The sequence below is a fragment of the Rana temporaria genome, chromosome 2, assembly GCF_905171775.1.
Source record: "Rana temporaria chromosome 2, aRanTem1.1, whole genome shotgun sequence".
Lineage (NCBI taxonomy): Eukaryota > Metazoa > Chordata > Amphibia > Anura > Ranidae > Rana > Rana temporaria.
In genome coordinates this window covers 536,224,642-536,251,465 of record NC_053490.1, presented here as the reverse complement: position 1 = coordinate 536,251,465, position 26,824 = coordinate 536,224,642, and the positions used below count along the sequence as shown (strand labels likewise).

Genomic DNA, 26,824 nt, shown 5'->3' with positions numbered 1-26,824 from the left:
CCCAAATGTCAGGGTATCATTGTTCTGGGACCGCCAAGTGTCAGTGTGTCATTGTTCTGGGACCCCCAAGTGACAGTGTGTCATTGTTCTGTGACCCCCAAGTGTCAGTGTGTCATTGTTCTGTGACCCCCAAGTGACAGTGTGTCATTGTTCTGGGACCCCCAAGTGTCAGTGTGTCATTGTTCTGTGACCCCCAAGTGTCAGTGTGTAATTGTTCTGTGACTCCCCAAGTGACAGTGTGTCATTGTTCTGGACCCCCCAAGTGTCAGTGTGTCATTGTTCTGTGACCCCCCAAGTGTCAGTGTGTCATTGATCTGGGACCCCCAAGTGTTAGTGTCATTGTTCTGTGACCCCTAAGTGTCAGTGTCATTGATCTGGGACCCCCAAGTGACAGTGTGTCATTGTTCTGTGACCCCCAAGTGTCAGGGTGTCATTGTTCTGTGACCCCCAAGTGTCAGGGTGTCATTGTTCTGTGACCCCCAAGTGTCAGGGTGTCATTGTTCTGTGACCCCCAAGTGACAGTGTGTCATTGTTCTGTGACCCCCAAGTGACAGTGTGTCATTGTTCTGTGACCCCCAAGTGACAGTCTGTCATTGTTCTGGGACCCCAAGTGTCAGTGTGTCATTGTTCTGGGACCCCAAGTGTCAGTGTGTCATTGTTCTGGGACCCCAAGTGTCAGGGTGTCATTGTTCTGTGACCCCCAAGTGACAGTCTGTCATTGTTCTGGACCCCCAAGTGTCAGTGTGTCATTGTTCTGGGACCCCAAGTGTCAGTGTGTCATTGTTCTGGGACCCCAAGTGTCAGGGTGTCATTGTTCTGTGACCCCCAAGTGACAGTCTGTCATTGTTCTGGACCCCCAAGTGTCAGTGTGTCATTGTTCTGGGACCCCAAGTGTCAGTGTGTCATTGTTCTGGGACCCCCAAGTGTCAGGGTGTCATTGTTCTGGGACCCCAAGTGTCAGTGTGTCATTGTTCTGGGACCCCAAGTGTCAGTGTGTCATTGATCTGGGACCCCCAAGTGACAGTGTGCCATTGATCTGGGACCCCCAAGTATCAGTGTGTCATTGTTCTGTGACCCCCAAGTGACAGTGTGCCATTGATCTGGGACCCCCAAGTGTCAGTGTGTCATTGTTCTGTGACCCCAAGTGTCAGGGTGTCATTGTTCTGTGACCCCCAAGTGTCAGGGTGTCATTGTTCTGTGACCCCCAAGTGTCAGTGTGTCATTGTTTGTGTCAGGATGTCATTGTTCTGGGACCCCAAAGTGTCAGTGTGGAGAGGGCCACGTTTGTGTATCGTAGAAATAATGAGCTGCAACCCCTTCACATACAGTATCTCACAAAAGTGAGTACACCCCTCAGTCACATTTGTGTAAATCTTTTAATGTGACAACACTGAAGAAATGACACTTTGCTACAATGTTGTGTAGTGAGTGTACAGCTTACAGTGTAAATTTTCTGTCCCCTCAAAATAACTCAACACAGCCATTAATGTCTAAACCGCTGGCAACAAAAGTGAGTACACCCCTAAGTGAAAATGTCCAAATTGGACCCAATTAGCCATTTTCCCTCCACCGGTGTCATGTGACTCGTTCGTGTTACAAGGTCTCAGGTGTGAATGGGGAGCAGGTGTGTTAAATTTGGTGTTATCGCTCTCACTCTCTCATACTGGTCACTGGAAGGTCAACATGGCACCTCATGGCAAAGAACTCTCTGAGGATCTGAAAAAAAAGAATTGCGTCTCTACATAAAGATGGCCGAGGCTATAAGAAGATTGCCAAGACCCTGAAACTGAGCTGGTGGCCAAGACCATACAGCGGTATAACAGGACGGGTTCCCCTCAGAACAGGCCTCGCCATTGTCCACCATTGTGCTCAGTGTCATATCCAGAGGTTGTCTTTGGGAAATAGACGTATGAGTGCTGCCAGCATTGCTGCAGAGGTTGAAGGGGGAGGGGTCAGTCTGTCAGTGCTCAGACCATAAGCCGCACACTGCATCAAATTGGTCTGCATGGCTGTTGTCCCAGAAGGAAGCCTCTTCTAAAGATGATGCACAAGAAAGAGCCGCAAACAGTTTGCTGAAGACAAGCAGACTAAGGACATGGATTCCTGGAACCATGTCCTGTGGTCTGATGAGACCAAGATAAAGGTATTTGGTATCAGATGGTGTCAAGCGTGTGTGGCGGCAACCAGATGAGGAGGACAAAGACAAGTGTGTCTTGTCTACAGTCAGGCATGGTGGTGGGAGTGTCAGGGTCTGGGGCTACATGAGTGCTGCCGGTGTCTTATCGATCTGGTTCCGCCATCGGATAGGTTCCGGAACCAACTGCGCAGACTCCACGCATGCGCAGTAACAGCCCACGAAAATAGCCAAACTCAACAGCTGATCGTCAGCTGTTAATGCTCGGCGCTCACTTACAGCGGGGCAGAAACAGGGGCAGACACAGAGTGGACACAAAGGGCTGGAGGACATGCCATGCCGCACTTTACCCCGGAAAAGGTTTAGACATTAATGGCTGTGTGTTGAGTTATTTTGAGGGGACAGCAAATTTACACCGTTATACAAGCTGTACACTTACTACACAACATTGTAGATACAAAGGCCCAGATTCACAAAGCACTTACATCGACGTATAACAAGTTACGCCGACGTAAGTGCAAATGTGCGCCGTCGTATCTGTGCGCCAGACCCACGAACAGACTTGTGCCTAAAAACAGGCTACACCCCGCCGACGTAGCTTGCTTACGCCGGGGTAGGGTGGGCGCACATTTAGGCTGGGCGCATGGTGCCGCTCCCATTGATTATCCATTTAAACATGCAAAGGAGGGAAATGCGGCGATTCACGAACGTGCGTGTGCCCGGCGCATGCTACGCGAGATGCACGTAAAGTTATTCCCCATAAAGAAAGTTCCAACTCGGCAACAGACATGCTCAGGTTGTACGTGTGTCTGGCTGGGCGTACGTTATGTTCACGGCGTACGCGGTGATCCGGCGTAGCTTAGGCAGTAGTGCCGGCGTGGTTGTGCGCAGGGGGGGGGGGGGCGGTGCATGCGTCCACATCACGGCGCATGCACAGTTCATGATACGTACCTGTCTGGCGCTCGAGCCATCATTTGCATGGGGTTTACGCCTCATTTGCATTGGGTCACGCCCACTTCCACCTACGCCGGCGTACGCCTTCGAAAACCCACGCTGGCGCAGCGTTGGGAGCACTGGCTTGCTGAATGCAATGCTTGCCTCTCTGCGCTGCATTGGCGTAATGTGCGCCTTGCTCTCTGTGAATCTGGGCCCTTGTGTCATTTCTTCATTGTTGTCACATGAAAAGTTAGAATAAAATATTTACAAAAATGTGAGGGGTGTACTTACTTTTGTGAGATAATGTAAATGTTTTCTATGCCGTCACCCTTACCATAGTTACAGTGATTTGTCAGCCGGGTGTCCATGTAGTTGGGAGAAGTGAACGTGTGTCCAGCATTCAGGACGGGGCAGCACAGGGAAGCGGTTCGTCTCGGTCTGTAATGTTCTGGTGTGTATTATAAGGTATAGAGTGTAAGTCTAGTGATGACTGAGATAAAGCAGAGTGTGATTTGTGAACTGTCCCTTTTCATCCGATCCCCCCCCCATTAGCAGCGGTATAAATCGTGAAGATGAAATGCCGCAGCCTTTTCTGAGCCGGTTTTATGTTGTGGCATTTAGGAAATGAATACAAATCTAACAGGTTTGCAATTATTAAAGTGATACATTTTCTTCTCTCTAATCGGAGAAGACATAAATCACCGGCTTCAGCTCTGACCTTTCCACAGATCGAGGGATTGCCGGCTTTCCCGATCTCTTCCGCTTCTCCAAGTCCCCTCTACATCTCCGCCATCATATAATCCTCATACATTCTGAGGAACGTTCCTTCCCAATCTCTTCCGCTTCTCTAAGTCCCCTCTACATCTCCCCCATCATATATTCCTCATGCATTCTGAGGAACGTTCCTTCCTGATCTCTTCCCCTTCTCCAAGTCCCCTCTACATCTCCCCCATCATTTATTCCTCATACATTCTGAGGAACATTCCTTCCTGATCTCTTCCGCTTCTCCAAGTCCCCTCTACATCTCCGCCATCATATAATCCTCATACATTCTGAGGAACATTCCTTCCTGATCTCTTCTGCTTCTCCAAGTCCCCTCTACATCTCCGCCATCATATAATCCTCATACATTCTGAGGAACGTTCCTTCCTGATCTCTTCCGCTTCTCCAAGTCTCCTCTACATCTCGGCCATCATATATTCCTCATACATTCTGAGGAACGTTCCTTCCTGATCTCTTCCGCTTCTCCAAGTCTCCTCTGCATCTCGGCCATCATATATTCCTCATACATTCTGAGGAACGTTCCTTCCCGATCTCTTCCGCTTCTCCAAGTCCCCTCTACATCTCCGCCATCATATATTCCTCATGCATTCTGAGGAACGTTCCTTCCTGATCTCTTCCCCTTCTCCAAGTCCCCTCTACATCTCCCCCATCATTTATTCCTCATACATTCTGAGGAACATTCCTTCCTGATCTCTTCTGCTTCTCCAAGTCCCCTCTACATCTCCGCCATCATATAATCCTCATACATTCTGAGGAACGTTCCTTCCTGATCTCTTCCGCTTCTCCAAGTCCCCTCTACATCTCCACCATCATATAATCCTCATACATTCTGAGGAACGTTCCTTCCTGATCTCTTCCGCTTCTCCAAGTCTCCTCTACATCTCGGCCATCATATATTCCTCATACATTCTGAGGAACGTTCCTTCCTGATCTCTTCCGCTTCTCCAAGTCTCCTCTGCATCTCGGCCATCATATATTCCTCATACATTCTGAGGAACGTTCCTTCCCGATCTCTTCTGCTTCTCCAAGTCCCCTCTACATCTCCGCCATCATATATTCCTCATACATTCTGAGGAACGTTCCTTCCCGATCTCTTCCGCTTCTCCAAGTCTCCTCTACATCTCCGCCATCATATATTCCTCATACATTCTGAGGAACGTTCCTTCCCGATCTCTTCTGCTTCTCCAAGTCCCCTCTACATCTCCGCCATCATATATTCCTCATACATTCTGAGGAACGTTCCTTCCCGATCTCTTCCGCTTCTCCAAGTCCCCTCTACATCTCCGCTATCATATATTCCTCATACATTCTGAGGAACGTTCCTTCCCGATCTCTTCCGCTTCTCTAAGTCCCCTCTACATCTCCGCCATCATATATTCCTCATACATTCTGAGGAACGTTCCTTCCCGATCTCTCCTGCTTCTCCAAGTCCCCTCTACATCTCCGCCATCATATATTCCTCATACATTCTGAGGAACGTTCCTTCCTGATCTCTTCCGCTTCTCCAAGTCCCCTCTACATCTCCGCCATCATATATTCCTCATACATTCTGAGGAACGTTCCTTCCCGATCTCTTCTGCTTCTCCAAGTCCCCTCTACATCTCCGCCATCATATATTCCTCATACATTCTGAGGAACGTTCCTTCCCGATCTCTCCTGCTTCTCCAAGTCCCCTCTACATCTCCGCCATCATATAATCCTCATACATTTTGAGGAACGTTCCTTCCCAATCTCTTCCGCTTCTCCAAGTCCCCTCTACATCTCCGCCATCATATAATCCTCATACATTCTGAGGAACGTTCCTTCCCGATCTCTTCCGCTTCTCCAAGTCCCCTCTACATCTCCGCCATCATATATTCCTCATACATTCTGAGGAACGTTCCTTCCCGATCTCTTCCGCTTCTCCAAGTCCCCTCTACATCTCCGCCATCATATATTCCTCATACATTCTGAGGAACGAAGTTCCTTCCCGATCTCTTCCGCTTCTCGAAGTCCCCTCTACATCTCCGCCATCATATATTCCTCATACATTCTAAGGAACGTTCCTTCCTGATCTCTTCCGCTTCTCCAAGTCCCCTCTACATCTCCGCCATCATATATTCCTCATACATTCTGAGGAACGTTCCTTCCCGATCTCTCCTGCTTCTCCAAGTCCCCTCTACATCTCCGCCATCATATAATCCTCATACATTTTGAGGAACGTTCCTTCCCAATCTCTTCCGCTTCTCCAAGTCCCCTCTACATCTCCGCCATCATATAATCCTCATACATTCTGAGGAACGTTCCTTCCCGATCTCTTCCGCTTCTCCAAGTCCCCTCTACATCTCCGCCATCATATATTCCTCATACATTCTGAGGAACGTTCCTTCCCGATCTCTTCCGCTTCTCCAAGTCCCCTCTACATCTCCGCCATCATATATTCCTCATACATTCTGAGGAACGAAGTTCCTTCCCGATCTCTTCCGCTTCTCGAAGTCCCCTCTACATCTCCGCCATCATATATTCCTCATACATTCTGAGGAACGTTCCTTCCCGATCTCTTCCGCTTCTCCAAGTCCCCTCTACATCTCCACCATCATATATTCCTCATACATTCTGAGGAATGTTCCTTCCTGATCTCTTCCACCTATCGAAGTCCCCTCCACATCTCCGCCATCATATATTCCTCATACATTCTGAGGAACGAAGTTCCTTCCTGATCTCTTCCGCTTCTCGAAGTCCCCTCTACATCTCCGCCATCATATATTCCTCATACATTCTGAGGAACGTTCCTTCCTGATCTCTTCCGCTTCTCCAAGTCCCCTCTACATCTCCGCCATCATATATTCCTCATATATTCTGAGGAACGTTCCTTCCCGATCTCTTCCACTTCTCTAAGTCCCCTCTACATCTCCGCCATCATATATTCCTCATAGATTCTGAGGAACGTTCCTTCCTGATCTCTTCCGCTTCTCGAAGTCCCCTCTACATCTCCGCCATCATATATTCCTCATACATTCTGAGGAACGTTCCTTCCCGATCTCTTCCACTTCTCCAAGTCCCCTCTACATCTCCGCCATCATATAATCCTCATACATTCTGAGGAACGTTCCTTCCCGATCTCTTCCGCTTCTCGAAGTCCCCTCTACATCTTCGCCATTCCTCATACATTCTAAAGGAACGTTCCTTCCTGATCTCTTCCGCTTCTCCAAGTCCCCTCTACATCTCCACCATCATATAATCCTCATACATTCTGAGGAACGTTCCTTCCTGAACTCTTCCACTTCTCGAAGTCCCCGCTACATCTCCGCCATCATATAATCCTCATACATTTTGAGGAACGAACGTTCCTTCCTGTCAAACTAACCATCTTTATCCTTAACCTCTTGACGACCGAGGACGTCCCTGGAACGTCCTCGGCTTTGTGCGGTGATATCTGAATGATGGGGCAGCTACAGGCATCATTTAGATATCGCCGTCTTCAGCCGCCGATTCTGTGCACGGTAAGAACGATCGAACCGCCGCTTGAACGTTCTTATAGGGAGGGGACGACCCCCCCCCCCCTCCCGCCGCCATCCGGTGCTTCTCCCGGCTCTCCCGTGCCATCGGGGGGCCCGGAGAGCGAATCGGTCGGCGCTGCCTGGAAAGCATAGAGGTGACTGGTGACCATCTGATGGTCACCAGTCATCTCTATGACCGTCGGAGACCCGGGCGCGACATTATGATGTCACGCCCCGGTACCCGGAAGTAAACAAAGCCGCAATCGCGGCTGTCGGCATGTGATCGGTGATTTTTTTTTCACAGATTTCATGCTTGTAAGCCTGGAGGAGAGATGCGGGGTCTTATTGACCCCACCTCTCTCCATAAAGAGGACCTGTCACAGTGATTCCTATTACAAGGGATGCTTACATTCCTTGTAATAGGAATAAAAGTGATAAAAAAAAAATGTAAAAAAAAAAAGTGTAAAAATAAAAAAAATGAAGTAAAATAAAATAATTTTGATTTTTTTTTTTTAAAAACGCCCCTGTCCCCGTTATCTTGCGCGCAGAAGCGAAGACGCATGCAGGTCCCGCACTATAAAGGCAGTGAAGAGCTCGCAGTATCCAGCCGATTGATAGAAATGGGAAGATAATGACCACAGAGACCTCGGCCCGCCTCCCCTCCACCAGCCACATTACTGCGGCCATATTGAGCGGGCTGGATTGACAGCTCTGCCAATCACAGGAAACAGACAGAGATGCACCTCTATAGAATCCAGTCACGGCTGTCCAAACAGCGTAACGATCGTGTCTTAGGTCTGGTTCGGCATGGATTTACCCGCTGCTGCTATCAGTTGGGTCTGTGCACTATAGAGCCCCCCCCGCGATCCCTGCGTGTTTTATCACCCCCGATCCCTACGTGTTTTATCACCCCCGATCCCTACGTGTTTTATCACCCCCGATCCCTACGTGTTTTATCACCCCCGATCCCTACGTGTTTTATCACCCCCGATCCCTACGTGTTTTATCACCCCCGATCCCTACGTGTTTTATCACCCCCGATCCCTGCGTGTTTTATCACCCCCGATCCCTGCGTGTTATATCACCCCCGATCCCTACGTGTTTTATCACTCCCGATCCCTACGTGTTTTATCGCCCCCGATCCCTGCGTGTTTTATCACCCCTGATCCCTGCGTGTTTTATCACCCCCGATCCCTGCGTGTTTTATCACCCCCGATCCCTGCGTGTTTTATCACCCCCGATCCCTGCGTGTTTTATCACCCCCGATCCCTGCGTGTTTTATCACCCCGGATCCCTGCGTGTTATATCACCCCCGATCCCTGCGTGTTTTATCACCCCCGATCCCTGCGTGTTTTATCGCCCCCGATTCCTGCGTGTTTTATTACCCCCGATCCATGCGTGTTTTATCACCCCCGATCCATGCGTGTTTTATCACCCCTGATCCCTGCGTGTTTTATCACCTCCGATCCCTGCGTGTTATATCACCCCCGATCCCTGCGTGTTTTATCACCCCCAATCCCTGCGTGTTTTATCCCTCCCGATCCCTGCGTGTTATATCACCCCCGATCCCTGCGTGTTATATCACCCCCGATCCCTGCGTGTTTTATTACCCCCGATCCCTTTGTGTTATATCGCCCCCGATCCCTGCGTGTTTTATCACCCCCGATCCCAGCGTGTTTTATCACTCCCGATCCCTGCGTGTTTTATCACCCCCGATCCCTGCGTGTTTTATCACCCCCGATCCCTGCGTGTTTTATCCCTCCCGATCCCTGCGTGTTATATCACCCCCGATCCCTGCGTGTTTTATCGCCCCCGATCCCTGCGTGTTTTATCGCCCCCGATCCCTGCGTGTTTAATCACCCCCGATCCCTGCGTGTTTCATCACCCCCGATCCCTGCGTGTTTTATCACCCCCGATCCCTGCGTGTTTTATTATCCCCCGATCCCTGCGTGTTTTATTATCCCCGATCCCTGCGTGTTTCATCACCCCCGATCCCTGCGTGTTATATCGCCCCCGATCCCTGCGTGTTTTATCACCCCCGATCCCTGCGTGTTTTATCACCCCCGATCCCTGCGTGTTTTATCACCTCCGATCCCTGCGTGTTATATCGCCCCCGATCCCTGCGTGTTTTATCACCCCCGATCCCTGCGTGTTTTATCACCCCCGATCCCTGCGTGTTTTATCACCCCCGATCCCTGCATGTTTTATCACCCCCGATCCCTGCGTGTTTTATCACCCCGATCCCTGCGTGTTTTATCACCCCCGATCCCTGCGTGTTTTATCACCCCCGATCCCTGCGTGTTTTATCACCCCCGATCCCTGCGTGTTTTATCCCCCCCGATCCCTGCGTGTTCTATCACCCCCGATCCCTGCGTGTTTTATCACCTCCGATCCCTGCGTGTTTTATCACCCCCGATCCCTGCGTGTTTTATCCCCCCCCGATCCCTGCGTGTTATATCGCCCCCGATCCCTGCGTTTTATATCACCCCCGATCCCTGCGTGTTTTATCACCCCCGATCCCTGCGTGTTTTATCACCCCCGATCCCTGCGTGTTTTATCACCCCCGATCCCTGCGTGTTTTATCCCTCCCGATCCCTGCGTGTTATATCACCCCCGATCCCTGCGTGTTTTATCGCCCCCGATCCCTGCGTGTTTTATCGCCCCCGATCCCTGCGTGTTTCATCACCCCCGATCCCTGCGTGTTTCATCACCCCCGATCCCTGCGTGTTTTATCACCCCCGATCCCTGCGTGTTTTATTATCCCCCGATCTCTGCGTGTTTTATTATCCCCGATCCCTGCGTGTTTCATCACCCCCGATCCCTGCGTGTTATATCGCCCCCGATCCCTGCGTGTTTTATCACCCCCGATCCCTGCGTGTTTTATCACCCCCGATCCCTGCGTGTTTTATCACCTCCGATCCCTGCGTGTTATATCGCCCCCGATCCCTGCGTGTTTTATCACCCCCGATCCCTGCGTGTTTTATCACCCCCGATCCCTGCGTGTTTTATCACCCCCGATCCCTGCATGTTTTATCACCCCCGATCCCTGCGTGTTTTATCACCCCGATCCCTGCGTGTTTTATCACCCCCGATCCCTGCGTGTTTTATCACCCCCGATCCCTGCGTGTTTTATCACCCCCGATCCCTGCGTGTTTTATCCCCCCCGATCCCTGCGTGTTCTATCACCCCCGATCCCTGCGTGTTTTATCACCTCCGATCCCTGCGTGTTTTATCACCCCCGATCCCTGCGTGTTTTATCACCCCCCGATCCCTGCGTGTTATATCGCCCCCGATCCCTGCGTGTTTTATCGCCCCGCACACAAAGACGCTGCTTCACTTCACTAATGAAACAGTAAATGCAATTGTTTTCTTTTCTAAGTGGATTCCAGCCATAAAATGAGCCGCAGTTAATTGATTTTTGCTGCTAGAATGGAACATGGTGTTCTGGATTTGTTTATTTTCTCGGGTAGATGACACATTGTGAGTTTGGGTGACTCAGAACATAATGCACCGCGCACATTTTCTCTTTTATTATCATACAGATAACGCTTCCCTGGGGTTTTGGTGCCCGGAACACCCATTGAGTGATCTTGATGAGGTCGCGGTTAGTGCTGGCACCTTATGATGTCCTCCATCGTTGGCGGAAGTGGTGTATTTTGGTTTTGTTCTCCCCTAGGCAAGACTTAAATCGGGTGCCCCCCCCCCCTCCCCTTTTCTAAATTTGTCCCACCCCCAGCTGTGATATACCTTTCTTGTCTCCGGGTCTGATGAGGAAGCTGCAGCGGGTCACAATGAGCAGCTGCGGGCTTTCTCATCAGACCCTGAGATATGATTGGTCCTGGTGCCACATATGTGGTCAGTGGGGCAGAGGGTGGGGGCAGCAGGACATGGGAAGGGGTCAGCAGGGCAGAGGATGAGGTAGCACTAATGGGCACTGGTGGGCAACACTGATGGGCATTGATAGGTGGCACAGATGAGGGGGCACTGATTGGCAGCACTGATTGGCAGCACTGATAGGCAGCACTGATATGCATTGATGGGTGGCACTGATAGGAGGTACTGTTTGGCGGCAATGATTGGCAGCACTAATAAGCGGCACTGATGGGCACTGATTGGCAGCACTCATGGGTACCGATAAGTGGCACTGATAGGCAGCGCTGATGGGCATTGATAGGTGTTCCTGATGAGGAGGCACTGATTGGCAGCACTGATGGGCACTGATAGGCGACACTCATGCGTACCGATAGGTGGCACTGATAGGCAGCAATGTTGGGCATTGATAGGTGGCACTGATGGGCACTGAGTGGCAGCACTGATTGGCATCACTGGACACTGATAGGTGGCACTCATGGGTACTGATAGGTTGGCACTTAAAGGCAGCACTGATAGGTGGCACTGATGAGGAGGTACTGATTGGCAGCACTGATGGGCACTGATTGGCAGCACTGATGGGCATTGACAGATGGCACTGATGGGCACTAAGTGGCAGCACTGATTGGCAACACTAATGGGCACTGATATGCAGCACTCATGGGTTCTGATAGGTGACACTTATAGCCAGCAATGATGGGCATTGATAGGTGGCACTGATGGGCACTGAGTGGCAGCACTGATTGGCATCACTGGACACTGATAGGTGGCACTCATGGGTACTGATAGGTTGGCACTTAAAGGCAGCACTGATAGGTGGCACTGATGAGGAGGTACTGATTGGCAGCACTGATGGGCACTGATTGGCAGCACTGATGGGCATTGACAGATGGCACTGATGGGCACTAAGTGGCAGCACTGATTGGCAACACTAATGGGCACTGATATGCAGCACTCATGGGTTCTGATAGGTGACACTTATAGCCAGCAATGATGGGCATTGATAGGTGGCACTGATTGGCAGCACTGATTGGCAACACTGATAGGCCATATTAATAGGCAGCACTGATGGGCATTGACAGGTGGCACTGATAAGTGGCAGCACTGATTGGCAACACTGATGGGCACTGATAGACAGGTGACACTTATAGGCAGCAATGATGGGCATTGATAGGTGGCACTGATGAGGAGGCACTGATTGGCAGCACTGATGAGCGCTGATAGGCACTCATGGGTACTGATAGGTGAGACTTATAGGCAGCAATGATGGGCATTGATAGGTGGCACTGATGAGGAGGCACTGATGGGCACTGATTGGCAGCACTGATGAGCGCTGATAGGCACTCATGGGTACTGATAGGTGGCACTTATAGGCAACACTGATGTGGCTGATCAGCCACAGGGTGATTAGGGTGTGCCTGGGCACCCCCCGGCACACCCCATGCGCACCCCTATGGCCCTTACATTTGATTACTGTATGAAATTCAGAAAATCCAAAGAACTCTCCTAATAAAGAAAAAAACAAAAAAGAAGATGTAAACATTGGGGCGTCCGTAGCTTGGCGCCATACAGGCACATGACCAAGGAGTTGTGCGTTTTGCAGGGACTGATGTATCGATGATAAGATCTGATAAAATCCGGCATATAATAAATAAAACATTGTTACAGCGGCTCGGAGTCTCTCCGGGGTGTGAAGTTGTGGATCTATAAAAGTCTCCTCCTCCTCCTCGCCGCCTTGGCGTGACATTCCATGAAGAATTCTGAAATCTTTCTTTCCTTCTTGTAGATCTACCAAGACTCACCCGGGGCCGGTTGTACATTTAAGTGACACGCCAAGAGATGAAGGAAAGGTGAGAGAATCTCCGTATTATACTCCGATCATAGGAAAGCATCCCTGATCCCTCTGACACCCTCATCTACAAATCCAGGATCAGCCAACATTGTCCGGATAAAAGGAGGCATGTGTGTAGGGGGGGGGGGGGGGGGCACCATATGGTGACCCACAGGTCAGACTTTAAAGGCACAATGAACAATGAAAAGTATACAAAAATACAATACATGGTACATAAAGAACATTTAGAAGAATTTAAAAAAAATACATAAAGAGTGAGCCCCTGTGCGTCAACGCGTTTTGCTGTTTAGCTTCGTCAGGACACATTCAGAGATCATTGGAATCAGGAATTATGGGGCCCCTTACACCGCTTCAGTGTAGCAGAGAACCGGGGGGGGGGGGAGGGTGCAGCCGCCTCAAATTGAGAAGCGGGGGGTGCCGCCGCTAAATGTGGGGGCTTTGGGTGCTGACGACCAAAAAAAAAAAAAAAAGGAGGGGTTTCCCTGGGGACCTATGGGCCCCTTACAAAAAAAAGATTTTATTTATATATAAAAAAAGGGGGGGGGGGGGTAGCCATCCAGGGCCCTTTAATAAAAAAAAGAATAAAAAAAATATTAAAAAAAGTTTTTTTGTATTATTAAAAAAAAAGGGGGGTTGCCCTATATATATATATATATATATATATATATATATATATATATATATATATATTTTAAACAAAGGGGGGGGGTAGCCATCCTGGGCCCTTTAATAAAAAAAAATATAAAAAAACTTTTTTTTATATATAAAACAAATGGGGGGGGTTGCCATCTGGGGCCCTGGAGACCTCCGGGCCCCTGGGGACCTCTGGGCACTTTAATAAAAAAAAAGCTTATAAAAAAAAAAAATGAAAAAAAAAATATTTATTAAAAAAAGGGGGTTGCTATCCAGGGCCCTGGGGACCTCCGGGCCCTTGGGGACCACTGGGCCCGTTATTAAAAACAAAACAAAAAAATTATATATATAAAAAATATATTAATTATTTTTTTATTAAAAAAAAGGGGGGTTGCCGACCGGGGCCCTGGAGACCTCTAGGCCCTTTAATAAAAAAAATGTAAAAAAAAATGTTATTAAAAAAAAAGGGGGTTGCTATCTGGGGCCCTGGGGACCTCTGGGTCTGTTAATAAAGACAAAAAAAATATAAAAAATATAAAAATATTAATTTTTTTTTAATTAAAAAAAGGGGGGTTGCCATCCGGGGCCCTGGAGACCTCTAGGCCCTTTAATAAAAAAAAATGTAAAAAAAAATGTTATTAAAAAAAAATGGGGGTTGCCATCCGGGGCCCTGGAGACCTACGGGCCCCTTACAAAAAAACAAATTATAAAAAAATATATAAAAAAAAGGGGGGGGTTGCCATCCGGGCCCCTTACAGGGGTACTGCCTGTATCCCCCTGATTGCGGCCCTGGTTGGAAATGGAAAAACGGGTCTCACTATCTTATGGGAAGAAGGTAGTCTTATCCATAGTATTTCAAAGGATCATATCCAATGGGATAGCCAGTAGCTCCAACGATCCCTGAATGTGTCCTGACGAAGCTAAACAGCGAAACGCTGTTGTGATTTTTAAATTCTTCTAAATGTTCTTTATGTACCATGTATTATTTCAAAAAAATATTGTATTTGTGTATACTTTTCATTGTTCATTGTGCCTTTAAAGTCCGACCTGTGGGTCACCATATGGTCTCTTTATATTGGAGCCATGGTTTTGTATGGCTAAAATCGCACCGCATTCGCACCAAACTCATGCAGGTCATCACCCACACCTCCCAACTTTTTGAAATGGGAACGATGGTCACCTATTAGCAAAAGTATGTAGGCATAAGACACACCCCCCTGCCACGCCCCTTAAAGGAAAATCATTCAAAACTTTTTTTAACCACTACTATTACTTATATTATATATTGACTTTTGAAATGTACAAATGCAGACCGAAATGAGGGATAAATGAGGAGGAAAGAGGGACTTTGTTCCAAATCAGGGACAGTCCCACAAAATCAGGGGCAGTCCCACAAGATTAGGGGCAGTCCATCAAAATCAGGGGCAGCCCCACAAAATCTGGGGCAGTCCTTCCAAATCTGGGGCAGTCCCACAAAATCAGGGGCGGCCCCTCCAAATCTGGGGCAGTCCCACAAAATCAGGGGCGGCCCCTCCAAATCAGGGGTGGTCCCACAAAATCTGGGGCAGTCCCACCAAATCGGAGACAGTCCCTCCAAATCAGGGGCGGTCCCACAAAATCTGGGGCAGTCCCTCCAAATCTGGGGCAGTCCCACAAAATCAGGGGCGGTCCCTCAAAATCTGGGGCAGTCCCTCCAAATCAGGGGTGGTCTCACAAAATTAGGGGCAGTCCCACAAAATCAGGGGCAGTCCCTCAAAATCAGGGGCAGTCCCTCCAAATCTGGGGCAGCCCCTTTAAATCAGGGACAGCCCCTTTAAATCAGGGACAGTCCCACAAAATCATGGACAGTCCCACAAAATCAGGCATAGTCCCACCAAATCAGGCATAGTCCAACAAAATCAGGGGCAGTCCCACCAAATCGGAGACAGTCCGACAACATCATGGACAATACCACAAAATCAGGGACAGTCCCACCAAATCAGGGACAGTCCCACCAAATCAGGCTCAGCCCCACAAAATCAGGGTCAGTCCACCAAAATCAGGGGCAGTCCCTCAAAATCAATGGCAGTCCCACAAAATTAGAGACAGTCCCACAAAATCAGGGACAGTCCCTCCAAATCAGGGATAGTCCCACAAAATCAGGGGCAGTCCCACAAAATCAGGGGCAGTCCCTCAAAATTAGGGGCAGTCCCATAAAATTAGGGTGCGGGTCGCAGACAGTGTGTGTTTGGGGGACTCACATAGATGTCAGATTGGGAGCAGCGGTTGCGTCCATCTGCGTCCCGAATTGACACGCATCGGACTGCCCTCTAGAGAATGCACAGAACACCTGTGCACCCCCCCCCCCCCATAGGGACAAACATGGCCCTCGTATGGGTGTATGTTTAACCACTTGACCTCCGGAAGATTTACCCCCCCCCCCCCTCCAATCCGGCACTACGTTATTTATTTTAACTGTCAATCGTGCGGTCGTGTGACGCTGTATCTAAAAAAAATAAAAAAAATAATGTTTTTTTCCCCACAGCGCTGTGGTAGTTTATTGAGAACTACAAGCCGACAGCCGCACAACAAAGGATGCTGGGGCTTGTAGTTCAGTCGCACACAAAGCGGTGTGAATGAATGACGCGGCAGTGTGGGGGGGGGGGCGGGGCACCCAGCACGGCCGCGCTGATTTCAAAAACTGACAGCTAGTATGGGGAACCTCTCCCTGTATGTATTATGATAATAATAGTGTGTGACTGTGGGGGGGGGGGGGGGGGCATTAGAGTGTAAGCTCCTCTGCTTACACTCTAATGTCCGTCACACTCTATTATTATTATACATTTATATATCTCTGACATATACCACGGCGCTGTACAGGGAACACTGAGCCAGTCACATCAGTCTCTGTACCAGAGGAGCTTACACTCTAATGTCCCCCCACAGTCACTCACTATTATTATTATTATTATACATTTTTTATAGCTCTGACATATACCGCAGTGCTGTACAAAGACTGATGTGATTGGCTCAGTGTTCTCTGTACAGCACTCCAGTATATGTCAGAGCTATATAAATGTATAATAATACAGTGTGATTGTGGGGGAGGGGACATTAGAGTGTAAGCTCCTCTGGCACAGAGACTGATGTGACTGGTTCAGTGTTCTCTGTACAGCACTGCGGTATATGTCAGAGCTATATAAATGTATAATAATAATAATAAATAATTGTGTTTTACTTTGGGGGGGGGGGGGCAGTAGAGTGTAAGCTCTTCTGGTGCAGAGACTGATGTGACTGGCTCAGTGATCTCTGTACAGCACTCCGGTATATGTCAGAGCTATATAAATGTATGGGAGTGGGGATCATTAGCTCCTGTGGTGCAGAGACTGATGTACAGAGATCACTGAGGCAGTCACATCAGTCTCTGTACCAGAGGAGCTTACACTCTAATGTCTCCCCCTACAGTCACATATTATTATTATTATACATGTATATAGCTCCGACATTTGCCACAGTGCAGTGTAGAGAACACTGAGCCAATCACAGCACTGGCAGTTTATGTCGGTGTTCTATAAATGTATTATAGTGTGTACCAGAGGAGCTTACACTCTAATGTCCCCTCCCCCACAGTCACAGAGACTGATGTGACTGGCTCAGTGATCTTTGTACAGCACTGCGGTATATGTCAGAGCTATATACATGTATAATAATATTATTATTATTATTATTAATAGTGTGTGAAGGTGGAGGGGCGGGGGGAATTTTAGAGTGTAAGCTCCTCTGGTGCAGAGACTGATGTGATTGGCTCAGTGTTCTCTGTACAGCGCTGCGGTATATGTCAGCGCTGTATAAATGCTCCTCTGGCACAGGGACTGATGTGATTGGCTCAGTATTCTCTGTACAGCGCTGTGGTATATGTCAGCGCTATATAAATGCTCCTCTGGCACAGGGACTGATGTGATTGGCTCAGTGTTCTCTGTACAGCGCTGCGGTATATGTCAGCGCTGTATAAATGCTCCTCTGGCACAGGGACTGATGTGATTGGCTCAGTATTCTCTGTACAGCGCTGTGGTATATGTCAGCGCTGTATAAATGCTCCTCTGGCACAGGGACTGATGTGATTGGCTCAGTATTCTCTGTACAGCGCTGTGGTATATGTCAGCGCTGTATAAATGCTCCTCTGGCACAGGGACTGATGTGATTGGCTCAGTATTCTCTGTACAGCGCTGTGGTATATGTCAGCGCTGTATAAATGCTCCTCTGGCACAGGGACTGATGTGATTGGCTCAGTATTCTCTGTACAGCGCTGTGGTATATGTCAGCGCTGTATAAATGCTCCTCTGGCACAGGGACTGATGAGACTGGCTCAGTACATTCCATGTGTTTGTGATCTATAAATACAGGAAATGATAAGTACACAGATACATTGTATTGGTAGATTAGTAGATGATGTCAGGTGATCGGTGGGGGGGGGGGGGTATACATTAGAAGAACGGCTCCTCATGAATGGTGGGAATGGCGTCCTTCCTTTCTTCCTTCCCTCTCTCTCTATAGCTGATTAGCGGGGTGGAAGATTGGGTTGTGTCTGGGGCATTGGACCTCAGGGATCCCGGTGGCATCTCTTGTTTATTTATCTTGCTAATAGCACAGTATGGATTTTTCTTCCTGTGCATGAATCGATCGCTGAGTTCGTTAACACTTCCCTCGCTGACACCAGGAGCGGCGGCGGCAGCAAGACGACAGTTGCTGTAGTGAGTGATTCAGAGGTTCATGGAAAAATAAATAAATAAATAAATAACAATTGTCGCGGGAATATTTTATTGAGCAGCTTATAAATAACTGGGAGGGTAGTGACGGGTGACCGAAACCTCAGCGCTGTGCTGAGCTCACCTAAAACATAGGCAATGTATACTTTGGGGGCTGATTTATTAACCACTTGACCAACGGAAGATTTACCCCCCCACTTCCTGACCGGGCCATTTTTTTTGCAATAAGGCACTGCGTTACTTTAACCACTTCAGCCCCGGGACCATTATGCAGCTAAAGGACCTGGCCCCTTTTTGCGATTCCGCGCTGCGTCGCTTTAACTGACAATTGCGCGGTCCTGCTACGCGGCTCCCAAACAAAATTTACGTCCTTTTTTTCCACACAAATAGAGCTTTCTTTTGGTGGTATTTGATCACCTCTGCGGTTTTTATTTTTTGCGCTATAAACAAAAATGGAGCGACAGTTTTGAAAAAAATTCTATATTTTTTACTTTTTGCTATAATAAATATCCCCAAAAATATATAATTTAAAAAAAAAAATATATATATATTATATATATATATATATATATATATATATATATATATATATATATATATATAAATAAATATATAATATAGAAATATATTTTTTTTTCCCTCAGTTTAGGCCGATACGTGTTCTTCTACCTATTCTTGGTAAAAAAAAAAATCGCAATAAGCGTTTATCGGTTGGTTTGCGCAACATTTATAGCGTTTACAAAATAGGGGATAGTTTTATTGCATTTTTATAATTTTTTTACTACTAATGGCGGCGATCAGCGATTTTTTTCCGTGACTGCGACATTATGGCGGACACTTCGGACAATTTTGACACATTTTTGGGACCATTGTCATTTTCACAGCAAAAAATGCATTAAAAATGCACTGATTACTGTAAAAATGACAATTGCAGTTTGGGAGTTAACCACAAGGGGGGCGCTGAAGGGGTTAAGTGTGACCTCATTTGTGTTTCTAACTGTAGGGGGGGTGTGGCTGTAGGTGTGACGTCATTGATCGTGTTTCCGTATAAAAAGGGAACACAGGATCGATGACGGCGCCACAGTGAAGAACGGGGAAGGTGTGTTTACACACGGCTCTCCACGTTCTTCAGCTCCGGGGACCGATCGCGGGACTCCAACGGCGATCGGGTCCGCGAGCCCCGTGGTCACGGATCTTCGGACCCAAAGTACCCGATGACATAAAATCCCCAATGACAGAAAATACCCGATGACGTTAGATACCCAATGACATATAATACCCGATGACGTAACATACCTGGTGATGTAAAATACCCGATGACGTAAAATACCTGGTGATGTAAAATACCCAATGACATAAAATACCCAATGACATAAAATACCCAATGACAAAAAATACTCAATGACATAAAATACCCAATGACGTAAAATACCTGATGACATAAAATCCCCAATGACAGAAAATACCCGATGACGTTAGATACCCAATGACATATTACACCCGATGATGTAAAATACATGATGATATAATATACCCAATAACGTAAAATACCTGATGAAGTAATATACCTGATGATGTAAAATACCCGATGACGTAAAATACCCTATGATGTAAAATACCCGATGACGTAAAATACCCAATGACATAAAATGCCAGATGACGTAAAATACCCGATGACATAGAATTCCAGATGAGATAAAGTACCGATGATGTAAAGTACCCAATGACATAAAATACCCAATGACATAAAGGGCCAGATCCACATAGATCGGCGCAGCGTATCTAAGATACGCTATGCCGCCGTAACTTACTTGGCTTTGTTTCAAATCCACAACGAATTTGCGCCGGAAGTTACGGCGGCGTAGTGTATCTTTGGCGGCGGAATTCAAATCTGCGATTAGGGGGCGTGATTCATTTAAATGAAGGCGCATCCCCGCGCCGAATGAACTGCGCGTGCTCCGTTTCGAAATTTCCCGCCGTGCATTGCGCGAAATGACGTCGCAACGACGTCATTTTTTAAACTTAGACGTGACTTCCGTCCATCCCTATTCACGGACGACTTACGCAAAAAAAAAAAAAAAAATCAAATTTCGACGCGGGAACGACGGCCATACTTAACATGGCAAGTCTATCTATACGCCGCAAAATACCAGCTTTAACTATACGCTGGAAAAAGCTGACTAGAGACGACGTAAGAGAATGCGACGGCCGCGCATACGTTCGTGGATCGTCGGAAAAAGCTAATTTGCATACCCGACGCGGAAAACAACGCGAACTCCACCCGGCGGACGCGGAAGTATTGCATCTACGATCCGAAGGCGTACGAAGAGGTACGCCTGTCGGATCGAAGCCAGAAGCCGTCGTATCTTGGTTTGAGGATTCAAACTAAAGATACGACGCGGGAAATTTGAAAGTACGCCGGCGTATCAGTAGATATACGCCGGCGTACTCTCACTGTGGATCTGGCCCAAAGTATCCAATGTCGTAAAATACCCGATGATGTAAAATACCCGATGATGTAAAATACCCGATGACATAAAATTCCAGATGAGATAAAGTACCGATGATGTAAAGTACCCAATGACATAAAATACCCAATGACATAAAATACCCAATGACATAAAATACCCAATGACATAAAGTATCCAATGTCGTAAAATACCCTATGATGTAAAATACCCGATGACATAAAATTCCAAATTACATAAAATGTCTGATGGCATAAAAGCATGTAAAGAAAAATCTCCCCAGTAGGGATACTAACAAGCACCAGTTCTAAATTTCATCCCTTCTACCCAAAAAAAAGAAAAACCCTTGACCGCAGTTCCTCAGTTCCCTTACACGGGGTTGTTAGGGGTCAGTAGGTAGTACACTCACTCACGTTACACCATTCCTCGACATACATTGATCCAGGCTTATCGGCAATGTAAGGTGATAGTCTCCAGCAAGGTTAAGGTAATGTGAGGCCCCGTACACACGACAGAGGAACTCGACGTGCTTGGCACGTCGAGTTCCTCGTCGAGTTTTGGGATGAAGCCGCCGAGGAGCTCGGCGGGCCGGCTTCTCCCATAGAAGAACGAGGACAACGAGAAAATAGAGAACATGTTCTCTATTTTCTCGTCGAGTTCCTCGGCGGCTCCATCGAGCCAAAACTGTACAGACGACAGAGTTTCTCGGCAGAATCCGGGTTTTGACCGAGTTTCTCGGTGAATTCTGCCGAGAAACTCTGTCGTGTGTACGAGGCCTAAGGTTATATCCCCTCCTTCCTCACTGGCACAATCCACTGGAAACCGCACTGGAATATGATTAGTGATTGAATTTTCCTGTGTGTTGTACATCCAGCATGAAGAGGATTGATGTCACAGTGATACAGCCGAGAGCCTCCACTGAGCTCCCTCACACCATCCTTTCCAGGACATAAAGCCCCATGCACACTGGGGGCCAGATTCACGTAGAATCGCCCTACGCTGCGGCGGCGTAACGTATTACATTTACGTTACACCGCCGCAAGTTTTCAGCGTAAGTGCTTGATTCACAAAGCACTTTGCCTGTAAACTTGCGGCGGCGTAGCGTAAATCCGCCCGGCGCAAGCCCGCCTAATTCAAATGGGGCGGGGGACCATTTAAATTAGGTGCGTTCCCACGCCGATCGTAGAGCGCATGCTGCGTCGGGAAACTTTCCCGACGTGCATTGCGGCAAATGACGTCGCAAGGATGTCATTTGCTTCAAAGTAAACGTGAATGGCGTCCAGCGCCATTCACGATTCACTTACACAAACGGCGTGAAATTCAAATTTCGCGATGCGGGAACGACGGGTATACGTAACATGGGCTGCCCCTGCTAATAGCAGGGGCAGCCTTGCGCGAAAACCGCCGTATGTAAACGATGTAAATTGCGTACGCAGGGCTCGCGCAACGTTGTGAATCGGCGTTAGTATGCAATTTGCATACTATACGCTGAGCACAACGGGAACGCCACCTAGCGGTCAACGCAAGAATGCAGCCTAAAATCTGCGTGGCATAAGAGCAGATTTTAGGCTGCAGTCGGCGTAACGAGTTCTCTGAATCAGGAGAACTTGTTACGCCGGCGCAAGTCAGCAATTGCGCTGCGTAACTATGGTTACGCAGGCGCAATTGCTTACTGAATCTGGGCCTGGGTGTTTTTTAACTGCCTGCTTTTTGGGTTTTTTTCTGCCTATAAACGCCCCTGCATGTTGGCCTATGTGGCCCTTCATGTTGGCCTATGTGGCCCTTCATGTTGGCCTATGTGGCCCTTCATGTTGGCCTATGTGTCCCTGCATGTTGGCCTATGTGTCCCTGCATGTTGGCCTATGTGTCCCTGCATGTTAGCCTATGTGTCCCTTCATGTTGGCCTATGTGTCCCTGCATATTAGCCTATGTTTTCCTGCATGTTGGCCTATGTGTCCCTGCATGTTGGCCTATGTGTCCCTGCATGTTGGCCTATGTGTCCCTGCATGTTGGCCTATGTGTCCCTGCATGTTGGCCTATGTGTCCCTGCATATTAGCCTATGTGTCCCTGCATATTAGCCTATGTGTCCGTGTCTGTTGGCCTATGTGTCCCTGCATGTTGGCCTATGTGTCCCTGCATGTTGGCCTATGTGTCCCTGCATGTTGGCCTATGTGTCCCTGCATGTTGGCCTATGTGTCCCTGCATGTTGGCCTATGTGTCCATACACACCTAGGCATTTAGCAGCAGAAAAACCCTGCTGCCAGCGCATCAAGAAGCACCAGTGTTTTTGTAGAAATAAATGTGTGACGCGTGTAAATGCATTTAAACACGCATTATCACTAGGTACATTAAATGCTTGAGCGTTATACTCACCAATGCAGCCTGCCCGTGTCCACAAATGCAGCCTGCCCACGGCCGCCAAGGCAGCCTGTGCCCGCCAAGGCAGCCTGTGCCCGCCAGTGCAGCCTGTGCCCGCCAGTGCAGCCTGTGTCCCCAATGCAGCCTGTGTCCCCAATGCAACCTGTGTCCCCAATGCAGCCTGTGTCCCCAATGCAGCCTGTGTCCCCAATGCAACCTGTGTCCCCAATGCAGCCTGTGTCTCCAATGCAGCCTGTGTCCCCAATGCAACCTGTGTCCCCAATGCAACCTGTGTCCCCAATGCAGCCTGTGTCCCCAATGCAGCCTGTGTTCCCAATGCAGCCTGTGTTCCCAATGCAGCCTGTGTCCCCAATGCCACCTGTGTCCCCAATGCCACCTGTGTCCCCAATGCAGCCTGTGTCCCCAATGCAGCCTGTGTCCCCAATGCAACATGTGTCCCCAATGCAGCCTGTGTCTCCAATGCAGCCTGTGTCCCCAATGCAACCTGTGTCCCCAATGCAACCTGTGTCCCCAATGCAGCCTGTGTCCCCAATGCAGCCTGTGTCCCCAATGCAGCCTGTGTGCCCAATGCAGCCTGTGTGTCCAATGCAGCCTGTGTCCCCAATGCAGCCTGTGTCCCCAATGCAACCTGTGTGCCCAATGCAGCCTGTGTGTCCAATGCAGCCTGTGTGTCCAATGCAGCCTGTGTGTCCAATGCAGCCTGTGTCCCCAATGCAACCTGTGTCCCCAATGCATCCTGTGTGCCCAATGCAGCCTGTGTCCCCAATGCAGCCTGTGTCCCCAATGCAGCCTGTGTCCCCAACGCAGCCTACCTGTGCAGGGGAAGAGAGAGGAGAGCCGCCGCCCATATGATCAGAGCACCGGTAATATAACCGTTTTCATTTCAATAACTGTGTCTTCCCCCGCCACGCGCCGTCAAATACAGCCCCTCCCCCTTGTTCCGGGGAACTTTGATATACAGATCACCTGTCCCAGGATTGGAAGGATGATCTGTCCATCAAAGTGCCAGGACAAAGAGGAGGAGCTGTATGTGACGGCGCGTGGCGGGGAACACACAGTTATTGAAATGAAAGCTGTTATGTTCCCGGCGCTCTGATAATCCAGGAGGCTGCTCTCCTCTCTCTTCCCCTCCGATCACTGAGAGAATGGCTCCCATACAACCCGCCTGCCGACGGTGCTCGCCCCCGCACTCCCAGGCAGCAATAGCATGCCAGCCCTCAAAACCCACTCGCAAAATGCGAGCAGGCGAGTGGAACTTTTGTGGACTGCCTTCGCCATCTCTCTATCCTTTGTAACCAGATTCCCTTCATCATTCTTTATGGGGCCAATATTGTCTGTCCTCCATCTTTTACTGTTTATATACTTAAATAATTTCTTGGGATTTTTTTTGCTCTCCTCCACTATGTGTCTTTCGTTGTTCCTAAGATTTTATCCCAATTTACATCTTCTAGCAAGGTTCGTAGTTCAGGGAAGTTGGCTCTTTTGGTCCTTTTCCTCAATATAGCTCCTAAGTCCCCAAAATCGTTCTTAAGGACAGTCTATCAGTCTTACCCACCTGACTGGTTACCTGGTCACATCTACATAGTCTTACCCACCTGGTTACCTGGTCACATCTACATAGTCTTACCCACCTGGTTACCTGGTCACATCTACATAGTCTTACCCACCTGGTTACCTGGTCACATCTACATAGCCTTACCCACCTGGTTACCTGGTCACATGTACATAGTTCTACCCACCTTGTTACCTGGTCACATCTACTTAGTCTTACCCACCTGGTTACCTGGTCACATCTACATAGCCTTACTCACCTGATCACATATACATAGTCTTACCCACCTGGTTACATCTACATAGTCTTACCCACCTGGTTACCTGGTCACATCTACATAGTCTTACCCACCTGGTTACCTGGTCACATCTACATGGCCTTACCCACCTGGTTACCTGGTCACATCTATATACTATTACCCACCTGTCTGGTTACCTGGTCACATTTACATAGTCTTACCCACCTGTCTGGTTACCTGGTCACATTTACATAGTCTTACCCACCTGTCTGGTTACCTGGTCACATCTACATAGCCTTACCCACCTGGTTACCTGGTCACATCTACATAGCCTTACCCACCTGGTTACCTGGTCACATCTACATACTCCTACCCACCTGTCTGGTTACCTGGTCACATTTACATAGTCTTACCCACCTGTCTGGTTACCTGGTCACATCTACATAGTTTTACCCACCTGGTTACCTGGTCGCATCTACATAGTCTTACCCACCTGGTCACATCTACATAGTCTTACCCACCTGGTTACCTGGCCACATCTACATAGCCTTACTCACCTGGTTACCTGGTCACATCTACATAGCCTTACCCACCTGGTTACCTGGTCACATCTACATACTCCTACCCACCTGTCTGGTTATCTGGTCACATTTACATAGTCTTACCCACCTGTCTGGTTACCTGGTCACATCTACATAGTCTTACCCACCTGGTTACCTGGTCACATCTACATAGCCTTACCCACCTGGTTACCTGGCCACATCTACATAGCCTTACTCACCTGGTCACATCTACATAGCCTTACCCACCTGGTTACCTGGTCACATCTACATACTCCTACCCACCTGTCTGGTTACCTGGTCACATATACATAGTCTTACCCACCTGTCTGGTTACCTGGTCACATTTACATAGTCTTACCCACCTGGTTACCTGGTCACATATACATAGTCTTACCCACCTGGTTACCTGGTCACATCTACATAGTCTTACCCACCTGGTTACCTGGTCACATCTACATAGCCTTACTCACCTGGTCACATCTACATAGCCTTACCCACCTGGTTACCTGGTCACATCTACATGACCTTACCCACCTGGTTACCTGGTCACATCTACATACTCCTACCCACCTGTCTGGTTACCTGGTCACATCTACATAGTCTTACCCACCTGGTTACCTGGCCACATCTACACAGCCTTACTTACCTGGTCATATCTAAATAGCCTTACCCACCTGGTTACCTGGTCATATCTACATAGTCTTACCCTCCTGGTTACCTGGTCACATCTACATAGCCTTACTTACCTGGTCACATCTACATAGTCTTACCCTCCTGGTTACCTGGCCACATCTACACAGGCTTACTTACCTGGTTACCTGGTCACATCGTCACAATGTCTGTAGCTTATATACCTTCATACCGAAATAAAAAATGTAATTTTCTCTTTCCAGTTACTCATAGGATATGAAAGTGGGACAATTGTACTTTGGGACTTGAAATCTAAAAGAGCTGAACTCCGGTTTTACTATGATGAGGTGAGTCTGATATCTGCACGTTACATCTTACCCTCCACACACTGCTTTACAATCAGTCACGTTCTTAACACTTTGCTTTTGCCCTATGTTGCAATATAAGCTGTCCATCCAAGTGGTCCCTTTGGATCAAACTTCAGGCATAAAATCTGAAAGGTGTAAGGTAACTCCAGGAATTCCGCTCCCCTCTAAAAAGTGAAGGCACACTAGAGATTCG

At 48.3% G+C, this 26,824-nt stretch overlaps 1 protein-coding gene across 7 annotated transcripts in view; it reads left to right on the top strand.

Moving 5' to 3' along the window:
• The window catches only part of STXBP5L (syntaxin binding protein 5 like), a 413,558-nt gene that overhangs the window by 185,977 nt on the left and 200,757 nt on the right, over nt 1-26,824 (top strand). For all 7 annotated transcript variants that reach the window (XM_040339197.1, XM_040339195.1, XM_040339193.1 and 4 more), the window contains exons 6-7: nt 12,989-13,052; nt 26,527-26,610. In XM_040339197.1, the coding sequence (XP_040195131.1) occupies nt 12,989-13,052; nt 26,527-26,610 (148 nt within the window). The remainder of the gene's footprint in view (nt 1-12,988; nt 13,053-26,526; nt 26,611-26,824) is intronic.